Source organism: Aulonocara sp. 'chitande type north' Nkhata Bay, linkage group LG6 (genome assembly GCF_057382095.1).
Source record: "Aulonocara sp. 'chitande type north' Nkhata Bay isolate Kocher_YH1m ecotype deep benthic linkage group LG6, A_spYH_male_GT1.1, whole genome shotgun sequence".
NCBI lineage: Eukaryota > Metazoa > Chordata > Actinopteri > Cichliformes > Cichlidae > Aulonocara > Aulonocara sp. 'chitande type north' Nkhata Bay.
The window spans coordinates 42,469,814-42,484,825 of NC_141349.1; the positions used below are offsets into that span (position 1 = coordinate 42,469,814).

The 15,012-nt window shown below is 41.3% G+C and overlaps 1 protein-coding gene across 9 annotated transcripts in view; it reads left to right on the forward strand.

The window, feature by feature from the left end:
- Window positions 1-15,012, forward strand: part of sorcs1 (sortilin-related VPS10 domain containing receptor 1) — a 193,512-nt gene that overhangs the window by 142,490 nt on the left and 36,010 nt on the right. For all 9 annotated transcript variants that reach the window (XR_015129972.1, XR_015129971.1, XM_086297080.1 and 6 more), the window contains exons 7-12: window positions 1,570-1,688; window positions 1,877-1,966; window positions 4,832-5,011; window positions 6,773-6,919; window positions 9,497-9,599; window positions 14,325-14,401. Coding sequence is in view for 7 of the 9 variants with exons in the window: in XM_086297080.1 (XP_086153206.1) it covers window positions 1,570-1,688; window positions 1,877-1,966; window positions 4,832-5,011; window positions 6,773-6,919; window positions 9,497-9,599; window positions 14,325-14,401 (716 nt within the window). In the remaining 2 variants the exon portion in view is untranslated. The remainder of the gene's footprint in view (window positions 1-1,569; window positions 1,689-1,876; window positions 1,967-4,831; window positions 5,012-6,772; window positions 6,920-9,496; window positions 9,600-14,324; window positions 14,402-15,012) is intronic.

Here is a 15,012-nt window from a genome sequence, read left to right on the forward strand (position 1 = left end):
AGCATCTACTCTTTTAAACAGCACGTTCTAAAACAAAAGTACATTTGAATAGTTTTAAAACCCCTGCAGATATAATCTAAGTACATAAGATTTTAGGGCTCAGTGCTGAACCCCAAAGGTAACTCAGTAAATCAGATATGACTTGATTTATTTTTATCTGTTGTTGAGATAACTATCATTGTGATAGCTTTCTGAAAATTTTCTTGCTATTTTTTTCCACAGAGGACGATCTGTGGTTGGTATTAATAAATCACCACTCCCACAGACTCCTCCCTTCTTTCTCAAAATTGCATCACTGCAATCGACGCGGATCTATTTGAGTTTAAACCAAACAAACAAAAAAGTACAAATAAAAAACAACTTTTTTGAAAGTGAGATAGATTGGCCTTTTATTTCCTACTCTTATAAACCGAAACAACGTTTGTTCTTTTCCTGTTTCGTGTAAAAATACGTGTTTGGGTGGACTGTCATTGGTTTTTCATTTTCAGTCCAAAGTGGAAAAATGGGAGAAAAGTTTGTACAAAAACTAGTAAGAGCCTGTTCTTATTCCACAATCTGTCAGACAAACTGATGCTTATTTATTTGCTGGAGCTATTTTTCTTTAATCTTTTTTTCTGCAAGAAAAATATTTCATGGATAAAATTCAGTTTTAACCTCCTAAGACCCAAACTCTTCCACGGCATGCATTTTTAATTTCTCTTTGATATTTGCGCTGATTGGGACCTGATGAAAGTAAAAACAAAGAATTGGCAGATTTTTTTTTTTTTTTTACCTAATCTTTGTTTCTAAGAAAAATGAGAGCCATATGTGAGGATATTCATATAAAACTTCGATAGAACAGTGGCAGTATAATGTCCTCACAAGTGGATATCAGGCCCTTGTAGAGCAAAATTGAGTATTTTGGTCTAAATAACCCAAAATGTGATGTCCACATATGTGGACGCCAGGTCCTAGGAGGTCAAAGAAGTTAAAAAACACGATCTAGCTTTATTGGTGTTACTAAGAACTTAAAGTCAGGATATATCGGCCTTTGCCACTTCAGTTTTAACCACGTTTCAGTCTCTCTTTAACACTTAAATGATTGTAGTTAGTTTTTTCAATCTCACAGAGTTTGTATGGCACCTCTCTGAGGCCAATACAGTAAGGGAAAGCCAATCATCCAAACATGCATAGCAGACATCAATCGTGTCAGATGTTACAGTCGCACAGCCAGAGACTATCACTATTGATCATGCGCACGTGGGGGGAGCCGGCACATATTTGGCAGAGGCTAACGTGTGGGGACAGGCGCTTTCCCAGCGCTGCGATTGAAGGCAAAGAAAGCAATTGGCTTCTGTGGTCATCTGTCTTCCCCTCCACCCAGCTCCTCCCTTACTGGGACCACTTTATTGACACGAGTAATGTAGGGGCCAAAAGAGGCTGCTTGGCTCTGGGTGAAGGCTGCCTTTCTTCATTGGCTAATACCATTGCTGATGCCAGGGCTTGACGTGTGTGTGTGTGTGTGTGTGTGTGTGTGTGTGTGTGTGTGTGTGTGTGTGTGTGTGTGTGTGTGTGTGTGTGTCGGAGCAGAGGCGCTGTATGTCACCTGCAAGCTGCAGAACTGCACCGACGCCAATAAGGGCAAACCATTCCCCGGCTACATTGACCCCAATTCTCTGGTGGTGCAAGATGAGTATGTGTTTGTCCAGGTAGGTAATTGTCCAGTTTGCTCAGTAAGAAATATTACAGAAAAGTGTGTGGAGGAGAAAAGATGTTGGGTTTTCTGGGGAATTTGTCAAGGTCATTCTTACAGAGAGATGCTATTAGTTGAGCTATACATGTGAAAATCCTTTATCTGCTTTATTAATGTCTACAAACTTTTTTGGCTCACCTTAAGGTGTCAACTGGGGGGAGGCCAATCTACTACGTGTCAGCTAAAAGAGATGTCTTCACCCCTATGAAGCTGCCCAAGTATACGCTGCCCAAGGTAAGAAATATACCTCGTTGGCTTCTTTCTTTTTTCTCATTTCTAAAGGGGAAAAAAATAGGCTTTAAACTTTGTTCAATATGAAGGCGAAACTTTCAATAACGCTCCAGATCGTGCCGGCTCCGTGTGGTGCCCTCTCTGTTATTTATGGGCGAATCAAGGGCAAAAGTAGCTCTCGCAGTGTTTCCAGAATTGTTATTCCATGCTGCTCCATGTGCGGGTGGCCTTGCCTCGTCACGTCCCCGTTGACAATTAAACATGTTTTATTCAATCAAGCTCTGGGCGCCCAGGTTGCTGCCAGCTCACTGCAAGGTGTTGCTGGCACAGTCAGAGGTAGATGAAGCACACAACTAAACAGCATGGCCTCAGCTGCATAACTCTGCCCAATAAGCCCGACGTAGTCTTAATGATTGCTGTATCCTCTTAGTGGAAATACATGAATACTAAACGTGAAGCGATTCTGATTAATAAATATGATTAAGCCCAGCAGGAGGGTAAGAACAATATGTATACACTAAAAAATTACATTTCTATTAGCATAGAAGAGATCATGTTGCCTAAAAAAAACAAATTAAAGCCTTTACAAATTTCCATTACAAATGACAGTAAATGGATGTTCTTTTAAAGTGTAATTTCAAGCTGATGATGATATTAAGAGCACGCATAAAGAGGGGATGTTGACTTTTATTGGATAAAAGCAATGAACAAAAATATCAATATGCAAAATGCACAGAGGAGTCGGGAGCACACTGAACAGAAGCTTACTGTTGACACGGTGAATACAAACTGTTTGTTGTCTCTGTCAAGATATTAACGAACATTTAAACTGCTTTTTAAAGAGAGGGAGTTTTAATCATTATGATGTTACTATTAAAGATTGTACTTTGCTATTAAAACAACCATTTGTAAGTCTGTATGCATCACTATAAGATCATGGCTGTTTCCCATTGTAGTTATATAGTAGAACTGACACAGGGCAATGTGGTACTGCGCCAACAAATTCACCAAATTCACACATTGCTTATAACACCACATAAATAAAGGTGTCGCGGATGAATACAACAAAATAAAATGATACGACCGAGACAGAACCTTTGGTATTTTCTTAATATAATAATAAACCCGAAATTACTGTGTAATTGTGTAACTTTATTAGCAGCATCCTCCTGAAAATGCGCCAACAACATTAAGAGTAACATCCTCCTCTCTGCTCCTTAATGCTTTCTGGTCACTATGGTAACTCGGAGATATTTCTTGCAAAATAAGACGGCGAGTTAACGATACAAACCCTGAAAACCATAAATTTCACAGCCGAGCGTGAACTCAACGACTCGTGGACCGGTACCGGGGACCGCTGCATTACATGGGCAAAAGTCCTGAGCTCTACCTTTTAATCTTTGAATCCAGGTCTGTGCGTTCCCATTGCTACAGGTGTATAAAGTCCAGCATTGACCCACGCAGTCTTCATGCATCGTTCTAAAGATCTCACTGAATTTCAGTGTGAGACTGTAATGGGATGAAATTGTTGCTGCAGGTCGGTTTGTGACATTTCTTCGCTTGTAGATTTCCCGCCATCAGCTGTAGGTGCTATTGCTGCAAAGTGCAGCTGTTTAGGAACTACAGCAACTCATCCATGAAGTGCCAGACCTTGTAGGATATAGAGCAGACTCTGTGTGCTGAGCAGTGCTGGTCAAGTTACTTGAAAAAGGTCATTAGTAACAAATTACTGATTACTTCTCCAAAAACATAATCCTGATTACTTATTTTCAAAAGTACTTAGTTACTTGACACACAGCCTGAATACGTAATAAAACAACAGACCTTTCAGCCCAGTTCTATTTTTTCTGCATCCATCATATAAAATGTAATCAAATGAAAAAGTCTCTTTTTAAAACTTGTTTTATTAGTTTTAATCTTTTAACTTTATGCACCTTGCATCAAGCAAAAATTTAAATGTATGTAACTGTCTGTGGTTTGAACAAATTTATTTGCTATTTAAACCTATTTCCTGCATAATCCATCATATAAAATAAAATCATGATTTGTGTTTGCACTCACTCTTTCAAATAGATGCAAGTAAAACACAGCAAAAATTAAATAAAATCAAAGATTCAGCAGCACTGAGTCCTGTCGCTCTTAAATCTATTGTCCCCTGTTTAGCAGGGGTGAGGCGGGTGGAGGTTTGCCAACAGTGGTCATGTCAGCGGGGGGATCCGGGGGTTTCTCTGTGAATGTCACATTCCCGTGGCAGCTCGCTCAGATATGAAGTTTCATTTTTCACTGTAGAAAGAAGTTTTCTTCCCACACAGAGTGAACAGCTGATGCTAATGTTTTTGTCCCTTTTTAGGGAGTCAGTACTTCCACGCTTTAAACCCTGCATGGTCGTACTCTCTCCTGTACTCCGTATTATCCATTGTTGATCTGCACACGTCTGTTACCATGAACGCTTAAGTCACTGTCATGAGACACTCGCACAAGCAAAATCACGGTTTAGTAATGCTTACAGGAAAGCAACAGTAACCTAATTGCTTTTTTTGCAAAGTAATACCTTACTTTACTCGTTACTTTAAAAACGTAATCAGATTACAGGAATGCATTACTTGTAACGAAGTTGCAAACGCTCAGTGACTGCAGCGATCCAAACCTCGTCTGGTATTTATATCGGCACAAAAACAGTGTGCCAGCAGCTTCATGCATGGGTTCCCATGTCTGAGGTGTAATGTGTTTCGTCCACATGGTGTATATGTCAATTTGTTATTATTGTCAAGACTTTTTATTGTATGATACAGAACAGCACAAACATAAGTTGTAAAGATAAAAACGCTGGGGTAACAAGGGTCTGTGATATCATTTTACTCCTACCAGGATCTGCATGTGATCAGTACGGATGAAAACCGTGTCGTCGCGGCTGTGAGGGAGTGGAACCAGAATGAAACCTACAACCTGTATGTGTCAGACACTTCAGGGGTCTACTACACTCTGGCTCTGGAGAATGTGGTCAGCAGCATGGGCCCCGAGGGAAACGTCATGGTCGACCTCTACGAGGTAAAAAAAACATTCAATTTCAATTCAATTCAATTCAATTTTATTTATACAGCGCCAAATCACAACAGCAGTCGCCTCAAGGCGCTTCATATTGTACAGTAGATCATACAACAATAGATACAGAGAAAAACCCAACAATCACATGACCCCCTATGAGCAATCACTTTGGCGACAGTGGGAAGGAAAAACTCCCTTTTAACAGGAAGAAACCTCTGACAGAACCAGGCTCAGGGAGGGGCGGGGCCATCTGCTGTGATTGGTTGGGGTGAGAGAAGGAAGACAGGATAAAGACATGCTGTGGAAGAGGGAAAGAGATTAATAACAGATATGATTCATGCAGAGAGGTCTGTTAATACATAGTGAGTGAGAAAGGTGAGTGAAGAAGAAAAACTCAATGCATCATGGGAATCCCCGGCAGCCTACGTCTATTGCAGCATAACTAAGGGAGGATTCAGGGTCACCTGGTCCAGCCCTAACTATATGCTTTAGCAAAAAGGAAAGTTTGAAGCCTAATCTTGAAAGTAGAGATAGTGTCTGTCTCCTGAATCCAAACTGGAAGCTGGTTCCACAGAAGAGGGGCCTGAAAACTGAAGGCTCTGCCTCCCATTCTACTTTTAAATACTCTACGAACAACAAGTAGGCCTGCAGAGCGAGAGCAAAGTGCTCTAATAGGGTGATATGGTACTACAAGGTCATTAAGATAAGATGGGGCCTGATTATTTAAGACCTTGTATGTGAAGAGCACTGAGGAGGACCACTGATGCTGTATCCACAGGAAAATAAACTCTGTGTCTGAAGCAGGAACATCGCACAAATGCAGAAACCTCAGCTTTAGTTTTGGAGCCTGCAGTATTCATTTTAGACAATTCTCTGTTTTTAAACAGCAGGCCTGCTCGATGAGCATGCGGCCTGCAGGTTTATTACGAACGCTGATCAATACTTTGGAGCTAGCAGGCAGACGTGATGAAATGTACTTACTTTGTCATTTTGCAAAGGAACCCTGCTGCTGTAGGCCTACAATCTTCAGAGCACGTTGTGTGAATATGAAACAGCTTCAAAGTGCTGACATCAACAAAGGCAAAGGGGCATTGTGCCAGCCATATAGATTTTTAGGAGCCTGAGATTATTTCTTCCTTTGATTAATAACTGCAGATCACTTTGCACAACACACCAAATCCAAAAACAGAAGGTGTGCTATGAGCTGGTGTTGAGGCTCTGTGGAACTCACGATGCTTTTAAGTTTAACGTAGAATAGAACTATATCTGTGAATCTAATAATTAAGCCCTTGGTGATGCCGCTCATGTCTGCTGTGGCCTGAGCAATAGAATCGAATCTACTGTCTTGATTGGGGTCGCCACCCGAAACGCATGATGTGCTAAATCTCTCCTCCAAGCGAGATTGAAGTATCTGTCAATTACTAAAGTGGAGTTTCATTGCCTGATGCCACTGTCACAGACTCAATTCAGTATCCCTGAGTCGTCCTGCAGGTCTCCAACAGGGAGTCAGATTCATTTAAGACACACATCGATTATTCACAAGTCTCCAGACAGTCGATCATTTCCCACTCAGGGTTTGTGACTGTGTTTGGTTTTTGTTGGGAATGCAGAAGTAGGCTGCGTTTCCTTGAAGTGTCTGATTTGCTTTTGCAATGCGTTGCGATCGTTTTCGGCACAGTGACTTGAAAATAGGAAAGCAATCATATTTATTGGTCAAATAAAGTAAAATTTCACATAAAGCCGTGAACCGTTCTGATTCTCCAGGTAGCGGGAATAAAAGGAATGTTCCTCGCCAACAAAAGGACGGACAACCAAGTGAAGACGTACATCACCTACAACAGAGGCAGAGACTGGAAGTTACTGCAGGCACCGAGCAAAGACCTGAGAGGCAACAGCATTCACTGTGTGCTGGTGAGTTTCTTTGCATCTGCCAGCGAGATGCGTTCATACATGTTTTTATATGTGTGCGCTTCCATCAAAGAGAGGCCTTGACAGGAGTTGACTGATCCCAGCAGCAACGAGAGCCCGAGCTCAGAAAGAGCAGCGCCCGTCAAAGCTGAGTGCTCTGAGGCTGCTCAGCTGAAAGGTCAGCCATTTTGATTCAGTCCAATAAGCTGACCTCCCATTTAAAGAAACACAGAGAGAAAGACTTGTCAGACAGAAAGGCTTTTCTGTATTTTATCTGCCTTCCTTCCTGAGAGCCTCTAGAAAGTTGGAGGCTTCTCATACTCTAGTGGAGTTTTCACTCACTAGTAAAGTTCAGAATTACAAGTAAACAACCTACCCTTGAAAATGGAAACCGCTTATTTCTTGTAGCACATTTTTCTTTTCAATACCTTACCTCTTTGTGTATTTCTCTGTTAAATGAAATGTTGCAAAACCAGTGACTCAAAGAGAAAACCTAGGTAAAGAAAGCACAAAAGTCCTGAGCATTTGTAGAGTTATGTCAATACTCCAGCAACCTTAGACGCTAGAACCACTTCTGCAAGAATCATAGCAAAGCAAGACATTTATACAGAGGCCAAGGATGAAGTCAGTCAGTGGATGGAGTACAGATTGTGTATTCGGTTTTTAAATGATGACATATGAACCCTGCTTTGGGGTCCAAACTACTCTTTGTTTTTAACATGTTTTAATGCTTTGTATCTTGTTCTATTTAATCTGAACAAGAACCTAAAGAAAATCTCAGTTTTTAAACCCTTACGAACTATAACTACAGCCCAGCCCTTGCAGCAGTATATTAATGACTAACCTCATATTGTGGATGGATTATCTCAGTCGTTCTCCTCACTGAAGTTTGGTCCCTTTTACAGCATCCTGCCATGTGATTGCATTTGTCCCTAACCATCGGGAACCCTCACGTTAACTTTTATCGAGTGGAAAAATTAGCTTTCATCCTCCAGCTTCACTGTGCTAATGTGTTTATGTCATGCTAACAAAGCTGTGTAGTTAGCCACCACGTAGCACATCATTATATACCAGCTAGCCCAACTTCAGAAACCCTACAAATGTCACTGCTGTTTAGTTTTCTGTCTTCATTTATGTCAGAAGTGATAGCAGAGCTGTACGTTTTAATTGATCAGAAATCCCTCAGTCAGAACATGTTTCCATCTAAAGATTACATACCTAGCGAGCTAACTTCAAACATTGTTAAACTTCATAAATCCTGTTTTCATGGATGCCTGGATGTTAAACTTTATTGTTACACCTGGTAGAGCAGCAGCGCTGATCATTTTATTAAAGATGGAAGACAGTTTGTAACTCTCAGTGATGCCGCAGTGTTCGTTTGACTTTGGGACCTAAAGCGGAGTTTGGACCCGGAAACGGCTAATGACGTCAGACGTAAAGACCAGATAGGTGCTAAGAAATGCCAAAAGATGTGCCTTGCAGACAACAATGGGGGTGATCAGTTAAGGAGAGGGATATTCGAAAAGCACAAGACTGTGCACAAGTTTGCTCACATTGTTATTTTAACAACATTGTGTTAATTAAGAAGCAACCAAGTGGCAACCTCCAGGGCTGGATGATGCTGGCAGGTCTCATCACTGATAACTGGAGCTGATCACCACTGCACCATGTTTGCGGTTTTGATTGCTTTTAGAAGATTATTAAAATCAAGTAACCTGAGAAAAGTATGACCTACTGTGTGGTACACACCAAATTGTGCTTTAGTTCTGTTGGTGAAATTCTAGTTTTTTATTAGTCTACACTCATTTCCAGCAGCTATCTGTGCCCCTCCAGTGCAGCTGGTCAGTGCAGCATGGTAATCAGACTGCTAAGACTAGCAGATAACTCAATCCTTGGACCAGATCTGATGGTTTCTGGCTCTAAAAGAACCTACGTGGCAGCCGTTGAAATGCTAATTGTGAGGTTTAACAAATGCTTCGTTTAGATGCCATAGGTGCGTCATGGTGAGGAGGAGCTACAGCCATCTGTTATCGTGTCTGTGGCAGCAACAAAATATACAAGTGTCAAAGAACAAGGGTTAGACGCTTCATCAGTACAAGTTTCGGATGAGCACGGCTCACTTTAATCACCTTTTACTAATACATGTCGCTAGATGACAAGAGTTTGACAGTTGGTGTCACTGTAGCACACCTTCACATATGTCCTCTTGAAATGACTGTATGTACAGAAATAATCACCTTTTTTGATAAACCAATTAGCGATTCAGTGGCATGCCTCGCCTTCCACCCATATTATACAGTCATTTGTCAGGAAATGTCAGAGTTTTAATAAACCTCTAAACAGCCCGTCACAACATGGCCTGCACCAGTGGCATTTTGCTGGGTCGTAATGAGAATTGTGCCTGTAAAGGTTAACCCAATCAAAATTAATGGTGAGGCCAGTCAATGGGGAAATGGTGTTTGTGATAAAACATAAGACTTGGGAGGGTTGCCGATCCACATTGAGGCAATAGCAGTTTTGCGCAGAAGCATCTTTTGGAGGTTTTTTTTTAATAACTGAGTTTTTGATTTCTCTCTGTAGCCGTACTGTTCACTACATCTCCATCTTCACGTGTCTGCAAATCCCTACACATCTGGAAACATAGCCAGCAGGGACTCGGCGCCGGGGATCATTGTCGCATCAGGTGGGTGAGAGGGAATATGTTTCGAGTGGCACGTCGTCTACATTCTCCGTGTCTTCTTGGACTTCTGAGGAGTTTTCTTTAAGACAAAGCTCATGTTTTTATCTGTCGTTAAATTATTTAATAAAAGAAGGACTTTTAGCCCTTGACTGAAAGGTTAAAACATCTAACCAGTGCTCACTGTTGTTGATTTGCCAGGGTTGTAGAAGGAAAGTCGAACAATATGTGCATTATTCAGTTAATAAAGTAAGGTATTCTATGGTTTGCTTAGATTTTAGTATACAGCAAAGGTAACATGAAAGAGCCTCCAAACTGCAGAGACATTAGTGATTAAAAATGCTTCTCCTTTACTGTTTTTCTTCTTTCTTCTGTGTTAACTTTAAGATATCTGTCTGTTTCTCTTAGTTATTAATCATTTCTGTCCATTTTCCATGACTTGTTCTTCTTTGCAGTTGCACTGTAGTGTTTGTTGCATTTAGCATCGGTATATCACTCCCGCAAGCATGTGACATGCTGGCATCAGCTCACCTTAAAACGCAAACAGATACAGTGGGGCAAAAAAGTATTTAGTCAGCCACCGATTGTGCAAGTTCCCCCACCTAAAATGATGACAGAGGTCAGTAATTTGCACCAGAGGTACACTTCAACTGTGAGAGACAGAATGTGAAAAAAAAATCCATGAATCCACATGGTAGGATTTGTAAAGAATTTATTGGTAAATCAGGGTGGAAAATAAGTATTTGGTCAATAACAAAAATACAACTCAATACTTTGTAACATAACCTTTGTTGGCAATAACAGAGGTCAAACGTTTACTATAGGTCTTTACCAGGTTTGCACACACAGTAGCTGGTATTTTGGCCCATTCCTCCATGCAGATCTTCTCGAGAGCAGTGATGTTTTGGGGCTGTCGCCGAGCAACACGGACTTTCAACTCCCGCCACAGATTTTCTATGGGGTTGAGGTCTGGAGACTGGCTAGGCCACTCCAGGACTTTCAAATGCTTCTTACGGAGCCACTCCTTTGTTGCCCGGGCGGTGTGTTTTGGATCATTGTCATGTTGGAAGACCCAGCCTCGTTTCATCTTCAAAGTTCTCACTGATGGAAGGAGGTTTTGGCTCAAAATCTCACGATACATGGCCCCATTCATTCTGTCCTTAACACGGATCAGTCGTCCTGTCCCCTTGGCAGAAAAACAGCCCCATAGCATGATGTTTCCACCCCCATGCTTCACAGTAGGTATGGTGTTCTTGGGATGCAACTCAGTATTCTTCCTCCTCCAAACACGACGAGTTGAGTTTATACCAAAAAGTTCTACTTTGGTTTCATCTGACCACATGACATTCTCCCAATCCTCTGCTGTATCATCCATGTGCTCTCTGGCAAACTTCAGACGGGCCTGGACATGCACTGGCTTCAGCAGCGGAACACGTCTGGCACTGCGGGATTTGATTCCCTGCCGTTGTAGTGTGTTACTGATGGTGACCTTTGTTACTTTGGTCCCAGCTCTCTGCAGGTCATTCACCAGGTCCCCCCGTGTGGTTCTGGGATCTTTGCTCACCGTTCTCATGATCATTTTGACCCCACGGGATGAGATCTTGCGTGGAGCCCCAGATCGAGGGAGATTATCAGTGGTCTTGTATGTCTTCCATTTTCTGATGATTGCTCCCACAGTTGATTTTTTCACACCAAGCTGCTTGCCTATTGTAGATTCACTCTTCCCAGTCTGGTGCAGGTCTACAATACTTTTCCTGGTGTCCTTCGAAAGCTCTTTGGTCTTGGCCATGGCGGAGTTTGGAGTCTGACTGTTTGAGGCTGTGGACAGGTGTCTTTTATACAGATGATGAGTTCAAACAGGTGCCATTCATACAGGTAACGAGTGGGGGACAGAAAAGCGTCTTACAGAAGACGTTACAGGTCTGTGAGAGCCAGAGATTTTCCATGTTTGAGGTGACCAAATACTTATTTTCCACCCTGATTTACGAATAAATTCTTTACAAATCCTACCATGTGGATTCATGGATTTTTTTTTCACATTCTGTCTCTCACAGTTGAAGTGTACCTCTGGTGCAAATTACTGACCTCTGTCATCATTTTAAGTGGGGGAACTTGCACAATCGGTGGCTGACTAAATACTTTTTTGCCCCACTGTAACTTGACAACAGAAAAACCCCTCAGAGCAGCATTGTTCCTGAGAACACGTGAAAAATAGGCAAGGACTCTAATTGATTCACCGTGAAGACAAAAATAAGGTAATGTGACATCAGCAGCCCCCAGGTGGATTCACATCTGTGATATTTACTCCCGTGTGGACCGGCTCTGTCAATAACATGCAGGCACCGGCCTTGGGTGTCTGGAGAAGGCCAAGTTTACCCTACCAGCATGAATGCCATGACCTTTATGAACCACTGTGGGATAAGTCGGTTTCACTGATTTGGGAGTAAAACAATTAACTTATTTATTTCAGTCTATGTCATTATTTCAGCTACAGAATGGTGAAAATGAATGAGAATGATTACTTATTTCTTCTTCGCTTATTTCTTCTTTTCTGTCCCAGACCATCATTTGGAAGTTATTTGGGGATTAAAAATATTGGGAAATAGTCCTAAAACAGTAAAACTTATTCAAAGTCCTGGGTTCTGAATGATTATCTCAGTTTTACTTTTTTCTGCCTTAGTAAAAAAGGTGGCAGATGACATGGGAGACATCGCGGCATTGTGTAAAAATCCCATTTTACAGAGTTATGAGGAAAGGTTAGCTTTAAGGTAGGGTCATCAAGTCCATGAGCTGAAAGACACATTAAAAGCTAAAATGATCTATTGATACTGAGTCTATTCATACACTTGTGATTAATTGTTATGTTATGAACATTAGCCCATTCACAATGTGACATGGGATGGGCTTTTAAACATTCCAATAGTTTTGTGGTCTTGTTCATCCGTGGGGGAAGAGAGGAGCGGGAGGTTGACAGATGGATTAGTACTGATGCGATCAATCACTGGTCCAGTCTCTGTGGTTAAAAGCATAAAGGCAAAGCTGTCGATTTATTGGTCAGCTCCTATCCTCGTGTTTGACCACAAGCTGTGGGTCATGACTGATTGAGGATAGTATCAACAGGACAGCTTCCTCTGTAGGGGGCCCAGACTCAACCATAAAGAGGGTGAAGAGCTCATACGGGAGGGGAGCAGGGGAAAGCCACTACCATAGGTTTAGGTCAGATTTTCTGTCTGGTAGGAAACTCCAAGGGCAGAACCAGGACATGCTGATGAGATTTTGACATGCTTGGGAATGTCTCTGAGCTGAAAGCTGGGATGAGACTGGATATTTCTGCTTAAATATCCAGTCTCATAAATATACTCTCTAAGTGTATGTATATACACTTAGACAGTATTATAGCAAAATAGCCTTTATAGTAGTGAGACCGAACACTGAGCTCACTGTAGGATAAGGGATCAACATTTAATCGGCCTTTATTTAGCTGAGATTGCTATTACAAGTTCATTTATTGGTCAGTAGCAGGAAACTGGACTATAATCCACATGGTCACTGTTGTTTGGAGTCCTGTGGAATTTGTAGGCAGTAGTCTACAGTACTTTCGCAAGACTCTATGCTCATAAGTTGTGCAATGTGAGGGCTAGGAGATCTAGTAGATCTTTATTTTCTATGTCTGGGTGACAGTGCAGTTTGTGACACATTAAAACAGAACTGTTAGGTAGAAAAAATGAGACCTTTATAATAATAGCATCCCAAGATTTCATCTCAACTCTAAATTGTTCATTGCAGCATTTGTTGCTTGTCTTTTGAAGTCAAAATGAAAGTAAATCTGTTATTTCGACCGCCCGTAGTGCCATATGGGACCCCAAACTGGAGACTTTATAACTTTCAAAGACAGGAAGCAGAACAGTGATGAAAGCAAACGTGTATTTTAGAATATTAATTGGTTACCAACGACGTCTTTCAGACATCTGCTGAGTTCTCCCTAATCTTATGTTTTTAATTAAACCCAACCCTGAACCACTGTCAAGGTGGAAGACTCGAGGAAATCATTATCAATCACTCAAAGAAGAAAGAATCATGAAGCACAAGACGAAATGAGGCTAGAGGAGATGCTAAACATTAGCACGTATACAATTATAGTTCTGTGAATTATAAGTGTATTACACTGTTAGTGCATGATACAGATGCACTGTATCCACAGCACACCTGTACATCACACCAGCATGGTGACAACATCAACTGGAGCTCAGCAGAAATCTAAATATTCAGCACTCGTGTAGCTTGTATGTTATGATGAGTGTGAAGCCTATTGTTTTTCAAGAGGCATTCAGAGTAGGGGACAACTGGAAAAACCACCACCTGGCACCAATTACGGGCTAAATTAAAGCAATTACAGCCGTCTGCACAGAATTAGGGAAGCTTGTCTTAATGTGGTCAGAACTGCTGAATGAGGGATACAGTAATCTGGATTTATTGGTTAATTTAGGGGTATGGGCAAATGTTGCACTGCACAATAGATCTTTCAGAGGACTGTAATTACAGCAACTGTCTGCAGCTGCAAGCTGGTGCCTCCTGCTGTAGAACCACCTCTTGTCTGAACACAATGTGTAAAAGTCATGTTGTATTTTGTCAGAAATTAATTTCCTTTTTGTGCATCAAACTGTCTCTCCACCTCAAAGCACTTGATCAAGTTTGTTTTCTATCCTTTCTGTGAACTGGCCTCACGTCCAGGCTCCATTGGGGCAGAACTGACCACGAGCAATGTCAGTGTGTTCATCACCTCGGACGCAGGAAACACGTGGAGACAGGTGAGGCAACTTTGTTTTTGGACCGTTGTGATGTCTCGCTGGTAAACTAATTCTGCATATGTGTCACATTTGAGGAAAAAGTATCTAAGCTCTAAGTCTTCACATGGCAACAGCTGACTGACATTTAACAGTTGGTACGAACCACGCTGTCAACTTCTGCAGTCTCCTACTGACTGAGAACATTACTTTCTTTTCCAGCTGATCACAAGTGACCAGACTGTTAAACAGAACGAGTCCTCTCACGCTTTAGCTCCGTGTTTTAGTTTAACACCACTTTATATAAAGTTTAGAGATAGTTTGGTTGTATGGAATATTCAAGTTTTTAATCTTGTTATTCCATCATTGCAGACTAGAGGATAACCATCCCTCTGAAAAAAGGAGTAAAGGAGTTCATAAAAATATTCATAAATTCATTAATATTATTTTAAATGTTTTTCTGTTAGCATATACTTTTATATAAAAGATGTATGAAAGTCGAGCCAACGTGTCCTTCACTAGTTTTGGAATCTCAGAGACACAAATATCTGATAATTAGTGTCAGGTAACAACAAAAAGAATATTCCAATGTTCACTTCTTGGATGCACTGTGCCATGTTATTTGTCAAGAACAC